We start from the raw sequence: 19148 nt of genomic DNA, 5'->3' as shown, positions 1-19148 counted from the left end.
AATGCATGTTTTATACATATATAAATATATACTATACACTCAAAATTCCACCAACAATGACTAAGTATAACAAAAATGGTTACTTTATAGGAAATCAGACAAAAAATCCAAACACAGAATAACACCAATAATAGCTTTAATGGGAATAATGGCAGTCACTATAATGATATAAGCCTAGTCAAAACAAACACATACATATCCCTTTACCTTTTTATTATTTATTATAATATATAGGCTATTATATGTATGTATAATTTTTTCACCTTATATTCTTAAAGTAATAAAGCAAAAACTAGCTATAGCACACAGAGAGACAATCTCAAAACATTCTTTCTCGCACTAACTCTACCAGCTCCGGACAAAGGAAGCTGCCTAATCTCTCTCTCTCTCTCTCACTTATTCCCTTTCTTGCCTTACCCTTTTTCTTCATCATCTTCTTAATTCATGGATACTACAGCTCCATGGCAACATGAGGTGGGTTTTTCATCATATTAATTTTCCTAGCTTCTTTCATTATATATATATATTTATAATTAGTTTTATTAATTATATATTGTTTGTGTTTTTCATACATCTTTTTTCCAACGTCAAGTGTTAATATATAAATCATTAGCTAGGGATATATATATATATATAATCAATTCGGTTCATGAATTAACATATATAGAGAGAGCTTGTGTTTGTATTATTACTATTGTTATAATAGTACTTGCAATTGTACTCTTGTGGAGTTTTCTTTCGCTTTCTTGTTTTGTATAGTTTTTCCTTGGAAGATTGCAACTTCAGAAGATTTTCATGGCTTCTTTCAAAAGATAAAAAGTTTATGTATCTCCCTCTTTACCTTGAAAACACTGCACTTTTTTTTCTTCTGATAAAGAAATGGAAAAGGAAAGGCAATATTTAATTACTAATACTTTGTTATATTTATGCTTTAATTCTCCCAAGAAAAAAAAAAGCAAAAATCAAAAAAGGCTGGCTATATATTTTTTAGCTAGCTAGAACTAGGAATAGTGGCTATGGATCAATATATATATATATATATATATTCTCCTTATTGTGTTTGGGCTTTGTATGTAATTATAATCTTATTTTTGTATAAATTCATTTTATAGGAAAGTGGATTTGGTATGGGAGAATTAATGGGGTCAAATAACAATAACAACAATAATAATGATAACAATGGAGATCAGAAAAGATCAAGGCCTCAAGAACAATTGAACTGTCCAAGGTGCAATTCAACCAACACAAAGTTCTGTTACTACAACAACTACAGCCTCACTCAACCAAGATACTTCTGCAAGACATGCCGAAGGTACTGGACCGAAGGTGGTACTCTCAGAAACGTTCCCGTAGGAGGTGGTTCTAGGAAGAACAAGAAACCTAGTACTACTACTGCCACCACTACCTCGGCTCCCTCGAACATCAACACTATCCTCAGCCCACAAAACTTAATGTTGTCTTATAATTCTGTTCAAGGCGGCCAAGATCTTAATCTTGGTTTCCAGTCTGCTGCTACTCCTGCAGCCAAGGCCGAAGACGATAGTCGTTTTGGTAGTGATCTTCATCATCATCATCCTTCTTCTTCTGGTGTAAATGGTAGTACTAGGCAGCTACTCATGTACCCATCTGGGTTTCCTTTTCAAGATGAGTTCAAGCCTAGTAGCCTTGGCGGTTTCAGTAGTAGTAATGTTGATCATGGGCTTGGAAGTAGGTATAATAGTCCTGGTCACGATTATAATAGGGTGGTTCATCAAGTTCAAGATCACCATGATAATAATGGTGGAACTATCTTATTTCCTTTTGGGGACTTGAAACAAGCAGTTTCAAACAATGGTACTGAAGTTATTCATGATCACCAGACTAAGGGGCAAGGAAACCCAACTGGGTATTGGACTGGCTTATTAGGTGGTGGAGGATCATGGTAAAGTTCGTTCAAACAAGATAATCTATATATATTAGCTATAGAAAGTTTTTCATTTTTTTGGGGGCTTTATTTGGTTTGATCTTCTATTTTTCCTATTATTAGGGTTAAAGTTTGCTACTTGCTTTGAGTTTTTCACTAGTACTTACTAACAGAGATAATTAATTAGGATGAAGAAAGAAAAAAAAAGAAAGGGAAGTTTCTAATTTGGTATGTAGTAATCTCTCTTTCATGAGTCCCAAACTCATTTCTGGCTCATGTATTATTATATATTATTATTACATATGAGGAGATGGTTTTTGTCGATATAGATCAACTTGTGTAGAGACATTATTATTACTCCATATCAAAAAGGAGTAAAGGCCGGGTTTTTATGTAATTAGAATCCTATATATATATTTCTATCAGAAATGGAGCATAATGAGTATTGCATGGTTTATCTTAATGTTGTTGTCTTGTTCATATTTTACATCAATTATAGTTTTTATATATATATATACATATAAATGTAATTAATGATGGGTAGTGCATCTTTTACTTTTTGTCTTTTTATGTGTGTGATGGGGTGTTAATTTATAGTGGAAGCTTTTCTGTTAATGTTCATTACTAACTGAGTTGAATTAATGGATATTGAGTTCTCTCAGACACTACTTTTAAACACTATTATATATTTATAATGTCCTACTGTTAGAACTGTCTTTTAGAATAATCAGCAGCCAGCAGGTAATATGAAAAAGGAAATTGATAGGTATATATGCATGTATATAGTTATATATATAAATATTTAGTGTGTATGTGTGTCAATAAATAACAAATTACCTACTCCAACCAAAAATTAACCTAATATATATATGTTTGGCACCCACTTGGATCAGGTTGAAAGGACACCTTCTCTGAATGATAATTACTTGCATGTTATCTACCTGACCAGCATTTTTTCCTACATAAAAATATATAATAATAGAAATAGAATGATATTCAAAGACTTGGAAATTTCTCATAAGTTTTTTTGGATAATTCTTATTAGAGTTCACTTTAAGTTTAATCGGTGGGTCTCTCAGTATTTCTCGATCTGTGAACAATTTTTCAGCGTAATATTTTTTATGACCGTGTATATAGTAGTTATTTAGAACATTCTGCAAATTTTTCAAAAAATTCTGAATAGTTTACAGTACTAAAAACTAGGTTCAAACATATTAATTTTCACACGCATAAAAAAATTAATCACACATACAATAACATATTTGAACCTAATTTTTGGTACTACTGAACGAGAGTCCTACCAGCATGAAGTGATAAAAGAGAATTGCCCTACGTTTATATATATATATATATATATATGCTTTTTTTGGTCTTCTGGTGGGACCCTCTAAACATTCCATTTCTTTATCTGGTGTGGTGAGTGGGAAAGCGTGGATCAGGATGATCATACTAAACTATATATACTTCTCTAACCAAGTCAATCTGTCCACATATGTAGCGTAGACCATCCATATATTAATTATATTTATATTCTCCATTTACGCTTTTTTGGCTTACAATTTTGGTGTAACTAAAAATCTCTCTGCACAGAAAGAATGATGCTGCCTTTTACCATATATTTTAGGTTATTACCTTACCATATAAGAGACTTGAATTGCATAAAAACCATGTTTTGGAATAAATTTTTGTTGTTACTTATCACCTTTCCACCTTATTATTCAATGGTTTTTCAATTTGTCATCTACGTTATTAACAAAGTAAATTTGAGAGTGTGAAATAATGTTACTAAATATTAAAATAAATACACTTTCTAGGAAGATTTTAGCAATAAACCCAATTTTTTATTCTTATATAATTTACCAAATATAAAAATCGATGCTTCGATCGTATCCACAATGTTAAATATCCTATCCACAATTTTAGCTATAGAAAAAGAAGATTAACTAAAACGAAGTGTAAGAATTTCCTATAATTACTGAGAGGTTATCGTCTTAAACAGCGCATGCTGAAAGCAAAAGCCAAAAGGGATTCACTCACTCGATCGTCTGTCTGTACACATGTGAGCTTTTCCGCCAACTACATTTGACTTATTTATTTCACAAATATTACAATCTAATGTTATTGTCTCAGGTGGACCATTTAGATTATTATTATTAATAATAATTAATTAATTAATATTCATTCCATTATTCTTTTTTTTCTTTTCTTCGTTACATTTTTTTGGGGCTTTTCAATATATGTGGGGCCCATTACACAACGGGCAGGCCCACCAAAACAACGAGCCGTAGTTTTGTAAATTTGGAAGCCGGAGACCAGGTCAGGGAAACTGACCCAGAATCTTACTGACATAAGAACGGCGCAAAGTTAAAAGTACCTCCCAACAAATATAACAGAGACACTCCCACTTTTAAGACACAGTATCCAGGTACAGCCACAATCTTCTTTTAATACAAAAAGAAAAGCCATAAAACTAAGTCAAACATTAGTGAGCAACTCTTGAGGATTATGTGGTCGAGATAATAGATATAAACAGACTACATATATATATAGGGGGTAATAACATTGATACTCAAGAAACATATAACTTCTCTACTGTACAAAAGATAATTCGATACAATTATTCTTTCATCAACTAGGGAGATATATCTTGAAAAGAAGGAAGAGTACATGTTTGTGGATATCCTTCATGTTCAAACTTCTATACAAAGTTGTGGATATTCTTCTACCAGAACCAAAGAAAGATAGAACCACAATCAAACAGAGTATTTATGCCTTGTGCAAGCTAAACTCACTTATCTGCATTGATTCCAAAGATCCGAACCTTGTGCATATTAGGGAACTTTGCTATGACTAGTATAACCACCGCAATGGTGTTGAGGAAGAGCATTGGATGTTGATAGTCTGTTGTGTGTGAAGCAATCAGGTACCTAACATGAAAAAAGTTGGTCAAAGAAAAGGAAAAAAAAAAGTCGAAATGGTTTGAGCTGCAAGTTTATTTTCATAAGCAATCGTGCCAGACACCAACATATATGTAGAACAATTAATAAGACAACCTGAGAATAACTTGAGAAGGCATGATGTCTTACAGTACAACAACAAAAACAATCTATTAAAAAAGCACAATCATGCTCTTTGATAATGTGAAGAAAACTGAAAATTTTGTTTTCAAAAAAGCATGTTCAATATGATATCTAAGATGTTCAATATAATGTGTAGAAAGTTTCAACTAAGCTGAAAGACATGACCATTGCATATTCTCGTCCAATACTGGTTTCTACAACTATTTGATGTTGTTGACCACATGATTAAATTGATGGAATGAATGGTTGTACAAAAGTATATATTTGTAATCAGGCGTACTATAAAATAATAAAGTTCTGATGTCCCAAGGATGGGAAAAAGAAAAGGTGCCGGACCACCCTATTACATAAAAGAGGCAACAAGCCTACTACAATAATGATTTAGACCAGGCCTGGACCAGAAAATTGAGTGTTACAAAAAAGTTCAACCAAATTGTAAACAGGTTGGACTTAGTTTAAGCCATAGAAGCAGCACTAAAAAATTAAATAACAAAAGCATTGCCTAATGCCTAGTATTTCAGATAAGCATGGCAAATGAATGATTCAATGAGTAAATACATAAATGAACGACCTATTAATTAAAGTTAATCGTGTTAATTAATAGGGCTGGAAAATTAACCAAAGTTTGATCAATATCTGAAAAATTGAAACCATCAAGATAACCCAACAACTCGGCATGCATACATATAATTATACAGCATAATTTAGGGGGGAAATCAATAGCAGAAACATAAATGAGCAATGCAGACAAAACAAATCTCTAAGCAGGTAACACTAAAAACATCAGAACTTGTCATCGAAAACTTACAACACCACAGGGACAACAGTTAAAAACTTCCTGTTGCGTGTGAGCTGCTTTCCACTATCTATTTGCTCCCACCAAGTCAATCCATTGTAAATCCCCTGGTCATCAGGAAACGGAGTTCCTTTCTTCCAGTGAAAAAAGTGATATGTGACCTGACAAATGAAAAGCATGGATAAGTTAAATGAAAAAAAAAAACTTGGCGAACCCTTAAGAGAAAAACTAGAAAATTGATGAATGCATGACCGTAGCCCATAACCGTTAAATAAAATTTACAAAGAAAAATTGAAGCAAATACTGTTTATTGGCAAAGCTCACAATATGCATTTAATGGCTGAAAGACAAGTTGCTGAAAACAACAACAACAAGAACAATCTGGCTGCAATGCACATATTGCACAAACTATACCAAACTCATCTAACGCAATCAGTCAATTATTTAGAAGAAACGGTTACAGATATTAGACCTCAAACTTTATATCCTGCTTTGTCGATCACAGACAATGTCTTAACTGACTCCTAACCTTCTAGGTCCTGAAAGACGCCATAATGAATACAGTATAAAAATACTGTACAAGGGAATTGGAAAAGGAACTGTTGGCCTCAGTTTTAATCAGCTATCAATTTAAAAGACGGTGCAGCAAGGCCTGAAGGCTATAAAGTAAACTTTAGAATTCATTTCGTTTACTCTCTTGAGAGTCCCTTTTTATGATTTGTTGTATAAGAACCTTAAAACTTTTTACTCCATTCTCGTTGACTGCTGTGTAAGTATTTCCATATTTTAATAAATAAAAGAGGGTAAAAACCTACTGCTTTGAACTAGCTGCTTAATCACCAAAATGATGATTAACAATAGCATAACCAGTATCTCTGTGACAAACCCCTCTAAAGACTAAGACTTAACTCGTAAACACATTCTGAATGAGCTATAATACCTCTTTCCCAGGAACAACAGTGACAAAAGTTCTACCTTCATTGAGAAAATTATAACCCGGATCATCTCTCCATCACATACATATATATATATATATATATTCATACACGTATCAACCATCTGAACAATGCCAACAAAAAAAACAACGCAAAATCCAAGTATAACAACTACAGAAACTACAAATTAACTTTCTAAATTTCCAAATTTACAAGTGCATAATCTAAAGATCTGAAAAAAATATCATATGGGTTTCATTCCATTCATTTTTTTTAAAAAAAAATACATCAAGCAAAACATCCTAATCAACAGTAACCCGAATATCGAACCAAAAATTCCAGCCTACACATAGACACAGTACAGTTAAAAGTCAAAAACAACAACTTAATCAAACGCATATATTTATACGAGCATGCGTATTAAATCGTACATACATATACATAAGGAGACAGAGAGAGAGAGATATACATACAAGGAAGTGACCAAGATTGACAATGGTCCAAGCCATGCCAGGAGAGCAGCCGATGATGGAGAGAACAATAAGCCAGGCGAAGAAGAGGATGAGGATATAAGAGGTCCATACACCTGGGTACGTGAACCACTCCGTATTCCGGTTCAGATCCGGGGGTGGCACCGCCTTCACGTAGAGATTCGCCATTGAAGATTCGAATTTTCTTTTTCTAAATTCAAAAAGGAGCCTTCTCGCCCAAGATTAGATTCTTCCTAACACAAAGCTCAAATTCAATACTCAATAAATGAAAATGAAAACTATTTTTATTAGTGATGATTGGTTCGAATTCGATTGCAAAATTGTAAGAAAACCCACCAAAAAAATAAAAACAGAGCACTCTCTCTTATATTCTCTGTTTCGGATTTTTCTTTTTGGTTTCTAAGCTGATCGTGGGTTTAATAAAAATAGTGATTGGTGAGACGACACCGTTTGAGACTAAAATATCTAATAAGGATAAGTTTGAAAATCTAAACGACACCGTTTCTATGTACCTCCTCCTCTCCTTTTCCTTTTTTGCTTTTGTGTTGTTCTGACCAATTATCATTGAAAGTTGACACATTGCGTAAACTCATTTAAAATATTGGCAGTTGGCACATATAGAAGAAGTGGAGATTTAAAGATTTTTTTTTAATCTTAACCACACATATATACATCAATTAGACTACTAACACAAATTAATTTTGTTAAAAAAACAAAAGCAAATAGATTATTTGAAAGAAAAAAAATCATTGTTAAAGGATGGAAGAAATTGAACTGCTGATGGGTCTTTGATGTAACATTTTTCTGCATCGTTCATCCAAGAAAAAGGCAATAACACTTGACCAACCACAAACCGAAATTGGTTCAAGGTCTAAATCAACACCCATCATGGCCGAAATTTGATAACTGAAAAGGACAAGATGAGCTAAAAATAACCATAAACTTAACAAAAAAGTACATTCAAATTGGTATTGGTATATCGTAATAAAACTGTGAAGATATGAGCTAGCCCCCCCAAGTTGCTTACCATATCCTAATTCAGAACCCAGTTAACAGCATAATAGAAAGGTGGTATCACACAAACATTTTTTCTAATGCAAGATTTGCATGGTTTGGTTTGCCTTTTGTGTTCCCAAGTGCCAGGAAAGTAGTAGAGACAAGTTCGATATCACACAATCCTTGTTGATACTAGTTTTAACTGTAATATCAGTTGGTCACATTATTTACCCATTCCCCATTATATTACTTCTCTAGAAACTTGAAGTTGAGAACTAGTACAAGTGTGACTGACTCAAAAAGTTTCGGAACATCCTAGATAACCCAAATGCCACACAATTTCAAAACAAATATGCTTTCATTATCTCCATGCATTAACAACTCGAAAGCAAGTGAATACTAGTAATAAAAATGTGGAGCAGCATGAAAAAGAGAGTTATAGAGTGGGGATAAGAGGGAGAAGCTTTAATTTCAGTCGTTAAAGTCAACAAAATGATTATTGTTGTTGTTATTAACAATGGATATCCCATCATGCATAAGGATCAAACTCACATCATCATCTAACAAGAGCTCTGTTGGAGGACTCACTATCTTCAGCTTCTTCTTCAGGTTCGCCCACCCAACCCAAGTTCACATGTAAGTCCTCCACAGCCACCTTGATCACATCAGTTCGAACACCAATATCAGTTGCATATCTGCTCATACAGTACATTCCGGCTGTTACTGTTGCCACGCCAACTGGGCTCGGCATCAAAAGCTTCAGAGGTGAAGATAGAATGGCAGCCAGTGGAGCACCAATGACTGAAGAAGCTTGGCCACTTCTTCCAACACCTAGCTTGTCCATTATTAGAAGACCAGTTTTGCAGTAGAGTGCAAAATCTTCGCAGTTGTTCTGAAACACATCGTAATTGCCAAATCCATTTTGAAGAAGGTACATCGCTCGGTGGATAGTTGCTTCTGGCAGATCAGATACTGCAGTGGTGCATGTTCCACCCCGGACTTTGGCAAGGAAAACAGATGGGGTAACACCATATTCAAAGCAGTAGACGGATCCATTTCTGAGGAAGCAGTCCAGGCAAGATAGGACAACACCACTGTTGTGTTGTCTGAATCCACAATCAGGAAAGGTTGGACAGGACATGGAATCATAGGGGTCAGTTGATGCTTCACTTGAATTCAGGTTTCGTTCTGGTCTAAAATGGACCACTTTGCTTCCCCCAACAAATATACCTGGATGATATTACAATCATGATAACTAGTGACTAAATTTGATCAACAATATAAGTAACTAGAAAAAACCATTCAGCATCCCTTCGATTTAGTAGGCATACAGGTTTATTTTGTTACTAAATGCAACATAGGCGATAATCTTCATATCGAGATAAATTACATTGATATCTTTACTTTTAATCTTATAGGTCAAAACCAGTAAAAGTAGTATATGTAAGAAAAGTGAGTCCCTAGCTTCACAAGGCACAAGCCATAAATAAAGTAATGAGAAAGAAGTAAGCATCAAATCTGGCTTCTAGATCTTTAATAACATCTACACCTCCAAAATCACAACATCTATTGCCTCTATAAACATCTTTTATGGTGACTTCACAGCATGGTTTTCCGATCATCAACAGAAAACAGTTCGCACGCATCTATCATAATGTCACACAGAACAATCCGAGCAATTAAATCTGTCCAAGTATACCAAAGAACAATTAACATTTAGTGCAATTGTGTTTTTCATTTCTAAAGCCAGCTTGAGCATAAAAGAGATCTTATGACAGAACCATTTGGGATTAGTTTGAACAACGCGTTTATACAAACCTTAGTTGACTAGAAGTCTTTATTCTATGGACTTATCCTAAACCTTAAAATCCACAAGCCTAAACTTGCAAGCAAAGGAGTTCATTTAACGGATAAAATGCGAAATCAGAACACAAAATTACACAATTGACAAGCAGGAATTGACATAAATCAGAAAGAAAAAAAGAACCACAAACATTGGTGGGTCCCAAAAAAACATTTTGGCGAAGCACAATTCGAAACATGCAGAATAAGCTCAGACCTTCATACAAGGAAGTCATGGTAAAATTCTGTAATATGAACTACTAAAATCAAGAAAACCCACAAAAAGGGAAGAAATTTTAGAAACACCCAGAACCCTCATTGTGCAATTCTTTCGAAAAATCGAAGAAAAAACAAAAATAAACAACAAAACCAAAAAGAAAGTGAGAGAACCCATTTAAGAAAAGCATTAAACAGACCACATTGAGATTCAAATTTCAATTTTTGTTTAAAACCCAGATGGGAAAACAGGAAGAGGAACAAGGACAGACCATGGTGAGAGTAAGCGAAGACAGCCCTGTAAGTATAGACGTGGTCTCCGGGCCTGATCTCACTTCTCTCGATTTTGTTAGTGAATAGACCCATCTATCTCTCTCTTCTTCTGGGCTCTGTTTTTTAGTTCTAAGCAACCAATTGTAGCAGTTGAATCATGAGATAAGAACCTGCAAATCTACACTATAGCGACTTAGTCATACCCCTGCACAAACATACATATTATTAATTACATAAAACAATACAAATAATTAGCAACTGGGTGTGGCGGAAAATGATTGGATGTCCCATAAATCTGTTTAACAACTTTAAGCACTACATACGTATAATATAATCATTCATACGGTGATGTTTGGGATTAGTTTTAATTGGTCTTCTAGATGGTGATGATGGGATTGGGTGGCGGTGATAAATTTGATAAGGACAGACGACAGTGTGAGTGTGACCTTTTCTCTTCTTAAATCTTTTCCTCCTTCCCTTGACTCCGGCGATGGAATAATAATGGCTCCAATGTAATATTGTCTTCCATTTTAACTTTTAATTTTTAATAATAATATACTTGTTAAAATTTAGTCAAAAAAAAAAAAAGGAAGTGTCAATTTTCGTTGTGGTATACAATTCTCATATTATATTTACTAGACATTAGAATTTTGTAATTTAAAAAAGGTTGAGACAGAGATAGATGTTATATGGGGTACAAAGACTACAGCAATTAATTTAATTCCTATAGGAAATTTACTCATTTGGGATTCTTTGGTTTTACAAAGTATAATTTTGTTATCTTTTATTTTTAATAATATTTATATATTATTTTTTATTTTGAAAATATAAATATTTGATATCTTAATTTGATAAAATTTTATTAATATGACCAAACTATCAGCAGTTATATATAACTTGTAGCTTGTATAAGTAAAAGTAATTTGATTAAATTGATAAAATTTTATTAATTAAATTTAAATTTAAAGTACTAAATATATACAGTTTTAAAATACAAATATTAAATATGTACAATTTTAAAATAAAAAATATCAAATATGTACATATCAAAATAGAAGATATCAAATTATTATTATTATTTATAAATACAAAATATCAAAATGATACTTTGTAAAAATATGTAATACCAAATAATTACAAGCACATTATTACTTTTTCAGCAATATTTAAAGACCAATATATACGCAATTATATATATAGGAATGGTTGTATTTTCTCTGTCATTACTTCTCATATAATCTTAATTCGTCTTCCTTTCGAAAGTGACGTCGTTCTAAAAAGAAAAGGAATATAAGAAAGAAGCATTGGATCCCTCGCCCCATTTACACGTTAGGCATTGTCATGACATGTTTCGACTTTGGCTCACACCTTTTTCATTTTAATCTTTTAACCAAAAAGAAAGGCAATTATACACTAATTATTATATCTGCTTGGTGCCACGCCACTAAATAATCATGAGTAACCCAAAATACAAATAAAAACAAAGCTACAATTCTCTAAACATTGAAATATTGCAAACAAACAGTCTCAATTTGAGACTTTCAATATTAAGGAGAGGAGATAACTAATACACACATTCTGTTCTCTCTTTTATCATATGCTACAAATTTGTACAATAGTAAATTATTGTGAAGAATGTATAAGAATCAATTTAAAGAATAATAATGCCTTCTTTCGACATCTACACAAACTAATTAAGCTAAGAAGATATTCCATTTGTAGACTTTGACATCAAATTTTGAATCTTCTTCTAGTAAACGTTTGAGTTCTGTTGCATTCTCAGCATCCTTTGCAAGTAACAAGGCAAAGCCTCCACCACCAGCACCTACTAGCTTGTAGCCACAGCAAAAAGGGTGAGCAAATTCAAAGAGTCTATCCACAAATTCATTACTGCAGTAAGGATCAAGTTCCTGATGCAACCTCCAAGCCTCTAGCATTATCTCCCCGAGGTCATCTAAATCACAGTTCATCAGAGCTTCCCTTCCAATCTTTGCGAGTTCAGCAAGGCGCTTGATGCTAGATACAAGAAGGTTATCTCGACGAAGGTACCGGATTACCACCTTATGGAGGACATGGTGTGCAAGACGAACCTGTGAAGTTCACACATTAGAAGATTAAGGTTAGAATGAAATTTACAATAATTTGGGATGGTTTTGAAGAATCATGTTCACAATGGGGTGAAAAAATGATGGTGCTTACTTGGCCGGTAAACACAACTAGCAATCTTTGCTGCAATTCTAAAACTAAATGAGGAGAAGCCAACAGAGGAATGACTTGCAGCCGCAGTGGAACTCCAGGGAAACTTGCAGTAAACTTAATACCAGGGTATAAACCTCCAATTTGGTCTTGCCATCCACCACCTGTTCCCATAAGCTGCTCTAATACCAAAACAAGTCTTGCAACGTTTTCGTTACTTGCATCTCCATCAGTAATCTGGATAAGTCCTTTAACCACAGCAGCTGCTAAGATGCTTGATGTCCCCAAACCACTGCCACGAGGTACGTTTGCCCATGTCCTGATTCGCAAGCCCATGGATACAAGAAAATTATCATGGATAATTCCAGTTACTAGTAATGCTGATTTGACCAGCCGGAAAGGATCGTTGACGCTGAATGGAGTAGTAACTGAGGTAAGATCTTCAATAAGCAATCCGTTTCCAGCATCATCACTGATAAAGACACCAGTTACTTTTGTCGTCTCTATGTTGACACCAATTGGAAGAGAACCTTCAAGACTTATTGCCATATTTAGAACACAGCCAGCACGCTCCAAACTCCATGGAGGAGTATCACTCCAACCCCCAACAAAATCTACTCGAACTGGTAGTTCAACCTTTACACTTCTTGGGTGAAAAGATTGATTCCCCTCGTTACCATTATTATCACTTGATGCAGGAGAAGAGTTGCTATTGGGGGCCTCCAATAGATGATCTAGAAATGGGTAGTTGTAAATTGTTGATAAAAAATATTTGAAAAGAAAGAAGACTATACATTATGACCTCCAAAAAAAAGGTAAAAACAGTTATAACCTATTTCACTTGAACAGGAAAAAAATTGCCAAGGATGGCTTAAATAACACCAGAAAAAAGATTAAAATAATAGTAGCCAAGTAAATTGCCAAATGTAAATGATTAATTAGATAGATTGCATAAGCAGGCACAATTTTCCAAATTGATTTGAACTAAGACGATGTATCTTTTTTCATTATTACCACTTATTCAATTATGCTGAAAGAAGATGCAATGCATGAATAATTAATCTACCTTTAAAATCATATCTCACTGCTGAAGCTGTTTCATCAACAACAGCAGCCCAAACTTTGTGCTCCAACTTAGATGCTGTTGATTCGTCACTGCATGCTCGAAGAAGATCAACCTGCACCTGGTATGCTCGGCTTTTTGGAAGTATCTTAGCATTCTGCTCCAGAAGCTTAGGGCACAAGTCTAGGAAGTCCTTGCATGTTTCCACTCCTGAAACTTCTTTCTGAAGAATTTCTTCACACAATTGAGACAAGTTGCGGCCAACCATGCCATAGTTAATACAAGCTTTAGCAATCCCAGCTGCAAGTTCTGCTTGATGATTACTGGAGCCTAAACACATTTTTGGAAAATCAATTGATCTATGCAATTCCTCCAAACTAACACGAGGATAACTTCTCCATGGTACAACAAAATGCTCATTTTTTTTCTCACTCAAGCCCATCAACCACGAAGCCAGATCAAGCATCTCAAAATAAGAGCAAACAGGGAATATTTTTGCATTCCATAAGCACTTTTCTACAATGCCACTTGAGCTCCATAGATCACTTTCTTCAATTCCTAAATCATGCAAGAACTTCTTCCAGGGTTTCCCACAAAATGTTCCCCCCTTGGATATTGATTCTTTTGGGTTATCATGTAGACCGCAATATACTATGACTCTTTCAGTGTATCCTAATAATGGAGCCTCCCAAAGGCAATGGCGATCAGGAAGCATGAACTTAAATGGATTTTCAGATGTCCCATTCAATTTTGGGACATTAATACTGACAACTATGGACAAAGAACCAATTTGTACTCCACTTGAAATGGATGAATCATATACAAGAGAGTCATCCCCAACTGAGACACCCGGTGCAATTTTGCTAGAAAGAATAACAGCAGAAGCTGCAATGTCAGATACGTTGGTTGCTGGGATAGAACACAAGTGTCTTCGACCTACCAGTCCTGAACCACTCCCACTTAAGTGATCTAAAACTTCACTTGAGGTTCCATAGTGTAAAAACAACAGATCGTCTGCAGTGAAATAAAGGAGGAATATTTGACCCATGTATTAATACATATAAGAAATTAGATAGGATAATAACAATGAGAACAAAAAAGTGGTGCTAGATAGTTGCAACATGTCTTTTACATACAAGCACAGTAGCTGAACATCTTCTGTTTTCCTAATCTGTTGACCAGTTCTTCACCCAAAGGGCGTAGCTGCAACCACTCATGTTTTGCAGGTACCCAAGCTGCTACCATATCTTCATACAAACTCATCTGCAAAAAAAATAAAAAATGTTACTGTAGATATTAAAGCTTTCATACAACTTTTGAAGAATACGACTCTAGGACGAAAAAAGAACACAAAATTCATTTATATTATTACTACACAAAATTTGAAAAGGACCAGAAGATTGAGAATGGAAAACAATAGTGTATATGAGAAAAAACTTATATAGACTTATAATTATTAAGGGATGACTTTGTCTTCTTTCTCTCTTAGTTTTTCCCTTGAAATACTTTAACTAATAAGATTCAAGCTCCACAGTTTCATTTCTCTATAATAGTAAGCAAATTCAAATGTCTTAAAAAGAAGGCATTTATAAAAACATTTCAAACCAGAGTAGACACTGGTAATATACCTCTTTTCTGCTCTTCATCAGCTCTTCAATCAATGACTGGCATGACAGTGCAAGCTTAACAAGCTCCAGCCACCCTTTACCTCTAACTGCTATTACTCCAGTATCAAGAAGTGTTCTACCATCATCTAAGATTGCTTTATTCTTGACAAGTTCCTCTAAACTTGGTTTTTGTAAGAGATTATCAACTGGGCTGATCATATAACTTCTTTCAACACTTCCACTCTTAGATGCGACAACAACACCGTGATTAGAAGCAATGTCCAGGGTGATTGGAACTGTGATGATGCAGGATGTGTCCTCTGGAAGAATCAGCGTGGAGGCATCAAAACATGGGAGAACATCTCCAGTCATGATAAATATTCCACCTGAAAGATGAAGAATATGTTTTCAGTAGACCATCGCTATACCATGAGGTAGTCATCTCAAATACAGTTTCTAAAATAATCTCATAAACAGCACAAAATAGTGAAACAAGTATAAGATAAGTCGAGCATTAGCACATGTCAAATTAACGTGATTTTTTTTTATTAATATTGTTATTCTCGATCATTTACACTATCACAAATTTAGTTAGCGGATTTGCTGACAGAATTAGTCCCACTGTATATGAATTATGTACAATAGTTTCTAACGAAAATAAAATATCTCAATATTCTCAACTCAGATTAGGAACTTTAAGGCACATAGGAAATCGCTCTATTAGTAATTACCATACTTAACACAATGCCAAGTTATAATAGTGTGAAAGAAGGAACAAATAACCTTCATTTTTAAAAGCTTGTCTTGCACAAGAAGCAATTGCAAGTATGTGTTCTAAAAGCAGAGGAACTGGCCCATCAGGGTCATCTGCCGCTAGATAGGGAAGTGGAAGGAACACTTTTCCCATAGGGTTTGCCCAGGGGACTCTTTTAGAGTCACCTCCAGCATGAAGCAAAAGCACATGCCTTTTCGCAATGAAGCTAACCATTGATGGGTGAAATACTTCATCTTCGGAACTCTCCTGCCGCACAAAAGGAAGCAGAAACGCCATTTTTGGTCACTTCCAATATTTTTATTCTCTTCTCTCATAAGCACAACACATGTTGAATCAGACAAAAACATTTAGCAAGAATATAATATCAAAAGTTAACACTTGAAAATAGAAAATGAAACCATCATCAATGTTATTTGAATCTCTAACATAATAAATTCACATATCACTATCAAAAATCTCCATTAGCAACCCCATCAATGCAGCTATCAACTACAACACTCTTGCAGATTTCAAGATTCCAAAATTCAGTAAGTAGGAAATTGAAGGGATACCTCTGAGCTGGGGCCAAGACCCAACTTCTGATAATGCCTCGCGAGTGCGTGAACGGCGTTAAGAGTAGCGGCACCGGAGCCAATCCTCTGGCCAAGCGGATCAGGGACGGCAATTGTAACAGTGGAGGCGGCGATGCGGCCCATTCGCTTGGCACGCTTGAGCTGCCACTCATAGAGCTCAGCTTGCTCGGGGCTAGCCGCTGTGAGAACGATGGCATCCCAGGTGGGAACCCTGGAGGGATGCCTCACCGACAGCCTCAAATGGAACCAAGATTTGCGGAGAACTCCTTCGAGATCGGCCTTCTGCTTGGTTCTCGAGACTCTTGGCCTTCTTTGGGGTTCCATGCTTATTCTACCTCACTTTCCCGGGAAAGTGAGAGATAAAAATGCAGAGAAGTACAGTGAGCTGTGACAATATGAAATCTGAAGATTGAGCAGTAGATGATGAGAGAAATGAGTCAATTGAGTCAATTGACTTTGGTAATTTATCAACCAAAAAAAAAAAAATGAACAACCTTTGCCTCGCAGTCCGCACTTTTATGTAAAATTTGGAGATATAATCAAGTAGGGTGACGACCACCGTACCAGAATTGGAAAAAAAAAACAAAACAAAATGGCGTCGCCCGGACTCGAACCGGAGACCTTCAGTGTGTTAGACTGACGTGATAACCAACTACACCACGACACCACTTTGGTAATTATTTTCGTAATGTAATATGTATCGTTTTGTAATGATAAAAATTTACTAAACGACCCTGTTCCCTTCCCGCTGCCAGAAATAGACTTTATAAATTTTCTTTCTTAAAATAAAAGACCATAGAAAATATGTTTGCAAATATTTTTTTTTCAACTATTTTGTGTTTATATTTATACTAGATACAAACAATGTGTAACGTACGTATTTTTTTAGTTTTATTTATAGAATTTATTAAATTTATATTAATGTTATATAAATTTTGAAATAAATATCTTATTTTAATTAAATAATTTATTTATTTTTGTTTAAGTTTATGTTTGTTCTAGTTTTTAAATTTTGAGTGACAACAACAGATTATATATTATATATTTAATCTAATATTAAATATTATACGTGGATTTTAAATTTAAATTTCTTACTAGTTTTTAAAAAAAAAAACAAGTTGTTGCTAATTCACAATAGATTATATTATATGTCTAATATGATATTATTCTAATAAGTGAGTTTAAGTTTAATTAAAATTTATTTAAGTTATAAAACGTATGATTTTATTATTTTTAAATAATTATAATTGTAAAATATCTAAAAAATATCATATTTTAATTTGTTTAATTATTTATTTTATTTTATTTAAGTTTAAGTGTTTACAAACTACCGTTAAATATAAGAATATTCCGTTAAAGTTAACATTAAAAAAATCGTTAAAACCAATAATTTCCGTTATCTACACACTAATTATATAGAAGAAATGTTAGGATATTTGATCTGATCTAATTCCCACAATTTAATCCACACAAGTACAAATATCTATATTTCGCTGATTTGAATTAGAATGAAAAATCTAACATCTATATACATTTTCAATATAAAAATAATTGATACAAGTACAATTCACACTTATTTTATATACTAGATACAAGCAATGTACAATGCACGTTTACTTAGTTTTATTTATAGAACTATGAATCATAGCCACGCTTCGCACAGTTTTTTGTGATTATTAAAAAATATATATTTTTAAATATTTTTTCGAAGATCGTGTGTAAGTGAATCATTTTCATTCTACTAGTACAACATGCTTATTATATGGATACGTAAGGGCATCTTGACCGTAATTTTTTTCATGGTAATGTTCATTATATAGTGAGCCTCCTGTAGGTTTTCGAAAAATTATCAATAATTAAAATGCCGAAAATAAAATTCAAACTATTTGTTGTGCATGTATTTTTATTTAATAATATTATTATTTTATATGTTTTGCGTAGTTTTTGTTTTGTTTATTATATAAATTTTTAAGATTTTTATATTTTTAGGGCAGAAAATTTATAAATCATGACATTTTGCACAATCATTCATTTTTTTAAAATAATTTTTTTATTAATTTAATTAATAATGTTCGTAATCAAATTAATATCATGTGTATACATATTGATATTTTTAATTTTTAAGACATTTTGGTTTTGAATTTGAAATATCAAAACAATAAATCTTGAAGATAAATATCATTTTATATATGATTCATTAATTATTATAATTATTAAAAAAACTAGTTAATCCTAAATATTTTATTTAAATATAAATAAAAATATTTTTATTTTAAATTTGAAATATCAAACAATATAAAGATATTTACAAATGGAAAATTTTGAAAATAAATGTCAAATATATATGATTATTTATTATTATAATTATTAAAAAAAATAGTTATTTATGAATAAATTAAGATA

General features: G+C 33.5%; 4 protein-coding genes and 1 non-coding gene across 10 annotated transcripts; 1 reads left to right on the top strand and 4 right to left on the bottom strand.

Moving 5' to 3' along the window:
• The first annotated feature begins 286 nt into the window (after window positions 1-286).
• LOC133797469 (dof zinc finger protein DOF2.5-like) lies at window positions 287-2366 on the top strand. The gene is made up of 2 exons (XM_062235378.1): window positions 287-474; window positions 1113-2366. Exons 1-2 carry the CDS (start codon window positions 445-447, stop codon window positions 1923-1925), a joined length of 843 nt encoding a protein of 280 aa, XP_062091362.1. The 5' UTR covers window positions 287-444; the 3' UTR covers window positions 1926-2366.
• Window positions 2367-4469: 2103 nt separating this feature from the next.
• LOC133797468 (uncharacterized) lies at window positions 4470-7660 on the bottom strand. Of its 2 annotated transcripts, XM_062235377.1 has the most exons (4): window positions 7542-7660; window positions 7188-7434; window positions 5792-5940; window positions 4470-4830 (listed from the first exon to the last, which is right to left on the bottom strand). In XM_062235377.1, the coding sequence occupies exons 2-4, from the start codon at window positions 7371-7373 to the stop codon at window positions 4692-4694; spliced, it is 474 nt and encodes a 157-aa protein (XP_062091361.1). In that variant the 5' UTR covers window positions 7374-7434; window positions 7542-7660; the 3' UTR covers window positions 4470-4691. The 2 variants fall into 2 exon arrangements, with proteins under 2 accessions (XP_062091361.1, XP_062091360.1); XM_062235376.1 differs by having other exon boundaries at window positions 7188-7596.
• Window positions 7661-8540: 880 nt separating this feature from the next.
• Window positions 8541-11016, bottom strand: LOC133797467 (protein LEAD-SENSITIVE 1). 4 transcript variants are annotated; one of them, XM_062235372.1, is made up of 3 exons: window positions 10856-11016; window positions 10532-10737; window positions 8541-9431 (listed from the first exon to the last, which is right to left on the bottom strand). In XM_062235372.1, the coding sequence occupies exons 2-3, from the start codon at window positions 10623-10625 to the stop codon at window positions 8758-8760; spliced, it is 768 nt and encodes a 255-aa protein (XP_062091356.1). In that variant the 5' UTR covers window positions 10626-10737; window positions 10856-11016; the 3' UTR covers window positions 8541-8757. The 4 variants fall into 4 exon arrangements, with proteins under 4 accessions (XP_062091356.1, XP_062091358.1, XP_062091359.1 ...); XM_062235374.1 differs by having other exon boundaries at window positions 10877-11009; XM_062235375.1 differs by having other exon boundaries at window positions 10532-10702; window positions 10856-10963.
• Window positions 11017-12007: 991 nt separating this feature from the next.
• Window positions 12008-17241, bottom strand: LOC133797466 (bifunctional fucokinase/fucose pyrophosphorylase). Of its 2 annotated transcripts, XM_062235369.1 has the most exons (7): window positions 16725-17241; window positions 16182-16419; window positions 15420-15784; window positions 14928-15054; window positions 13795-14805; window positions 12732-13462; window positions 12008-12622 (listed from the first exon to the last, which is right to left on the bottom strand). In XM_062235369.1, exons 1-7 carry the CDS (start codon window positions 17067-17069, stop codon window positions 12227-12229), a joined length of 3213 nt encoding a protein of 1070 aa, XP_062091353.1. In that variant the 5' UTR covers window positions 17070-17241; the 3' UTR covers window positions 12008-12226. The 2 variants fall into 2 exon arrangements, with proteins under 2 accessions (XP_062091353.1, XP_062091354.1); XM_062235370.1 differs by lacking the exon at window positions 16182-16419 and having other exon boundaries at window positions 16725-16860.
• A 97-nt stretch (window positions 17242-17338) lies between these two features.
• TRNAV-AAC (transfer RNA valine (anticodon AAC)) lies at window positions 17339-17412 on the bottom strand. Its single transcript has one exon. It is a non-coding gene; the product is annotated as a tRNA-Val (tRNA).
• Between the last annotated feature and the right edge of the window lie 1736 nt (window positions 17413-19148).

This window comes from Humulus lupulus, chromosome 8, assembly GCF_963169125.1.
Source record: "Humulus lupulus chromosome 8, drHumLupu1.1, whole genome shotgun sequence".
Classification (NCBI taxonomy): Eukaryota; Viridiplantae; Streptophyta; class Magnoliopsida; order Rosales; family Cannabaceae; genus Humulus; species Humulus lupulus.
Note: the sequence above shows the minus strand (reverse complement) of the source record. Positions and strands in the feature narration are given on the sequence as shown.

Bases quoted from the DNA above. Each gene is read 5' to 3' on its own strand.
- LOC133797467 (XM_062235372.1), bottom strand. From the start codon at position 10,625: ATGGGTCTATTCACTAACAAAATCGAGAGAAGTGAGATCAGGCCCGGA. The intron at 9,432-10,531 runs GTCTGTCCTTGT...AATATCATCCAG, and splicing joins CTTCGCTTACTCTCACCATG to GTATATTTGTTGGGGGAAGC.
- LOC133797468 (XM_062235377.1), bottom strand. From the start codon at position 7,373: ATGGCGAATCTCTACGTGAAGGCGGTGCCACCCCCGGATCTGAACCGG. The intron at 5,941-7,187 runs GTATGTATATCT...TTCATTTGTCAG, and splicing joins TCAATCTTGGTCACTTCCTT to GTCACATATCACTTTTTTCA. The intron at 4,831-5,791 runs GTAAGTTTTCGA...TTTTCATGTTAG, and splicing joins ACTGTTGTCCCTGTGGTGTT to GTACCTGATTGCTTCACACA.
- LOC133797469 (XM_062235378.1), top strand. From the start codon at position 445: ATGGATACTACAGCTCCATGGCAACATGAG. The intron at 475-1,112 runs GTGGGTTTTTCA...TTCATTTTATAG, and splicing joins CAGCTCCATGGCAACATGAG to GAAAGTGGATTTGGTATGGG.
- LOC133797466 (XM_062235369.1), bottom strand. From the start codon at position 17,069: ATGGAACCCCAAAGAAGGCCAAGAGTCTCGAGAACCAAGCAGAAGGCC. The intron at 16,420-16,724 runs GTATCCCTTCAA...TTTGTGCGGCAG, and splicing joins GTCTTGGCCCCAGCTCAGAG to GAGAGTTCCGAAGATGAAGT. The intron at 15,055-15,419 runs GTATATTACCAG...TTTTTTTTGCAG, and splicing joins TGATGAAGAGCAGAAAAGAG to ATGAGTTTGTATGAAGATAT.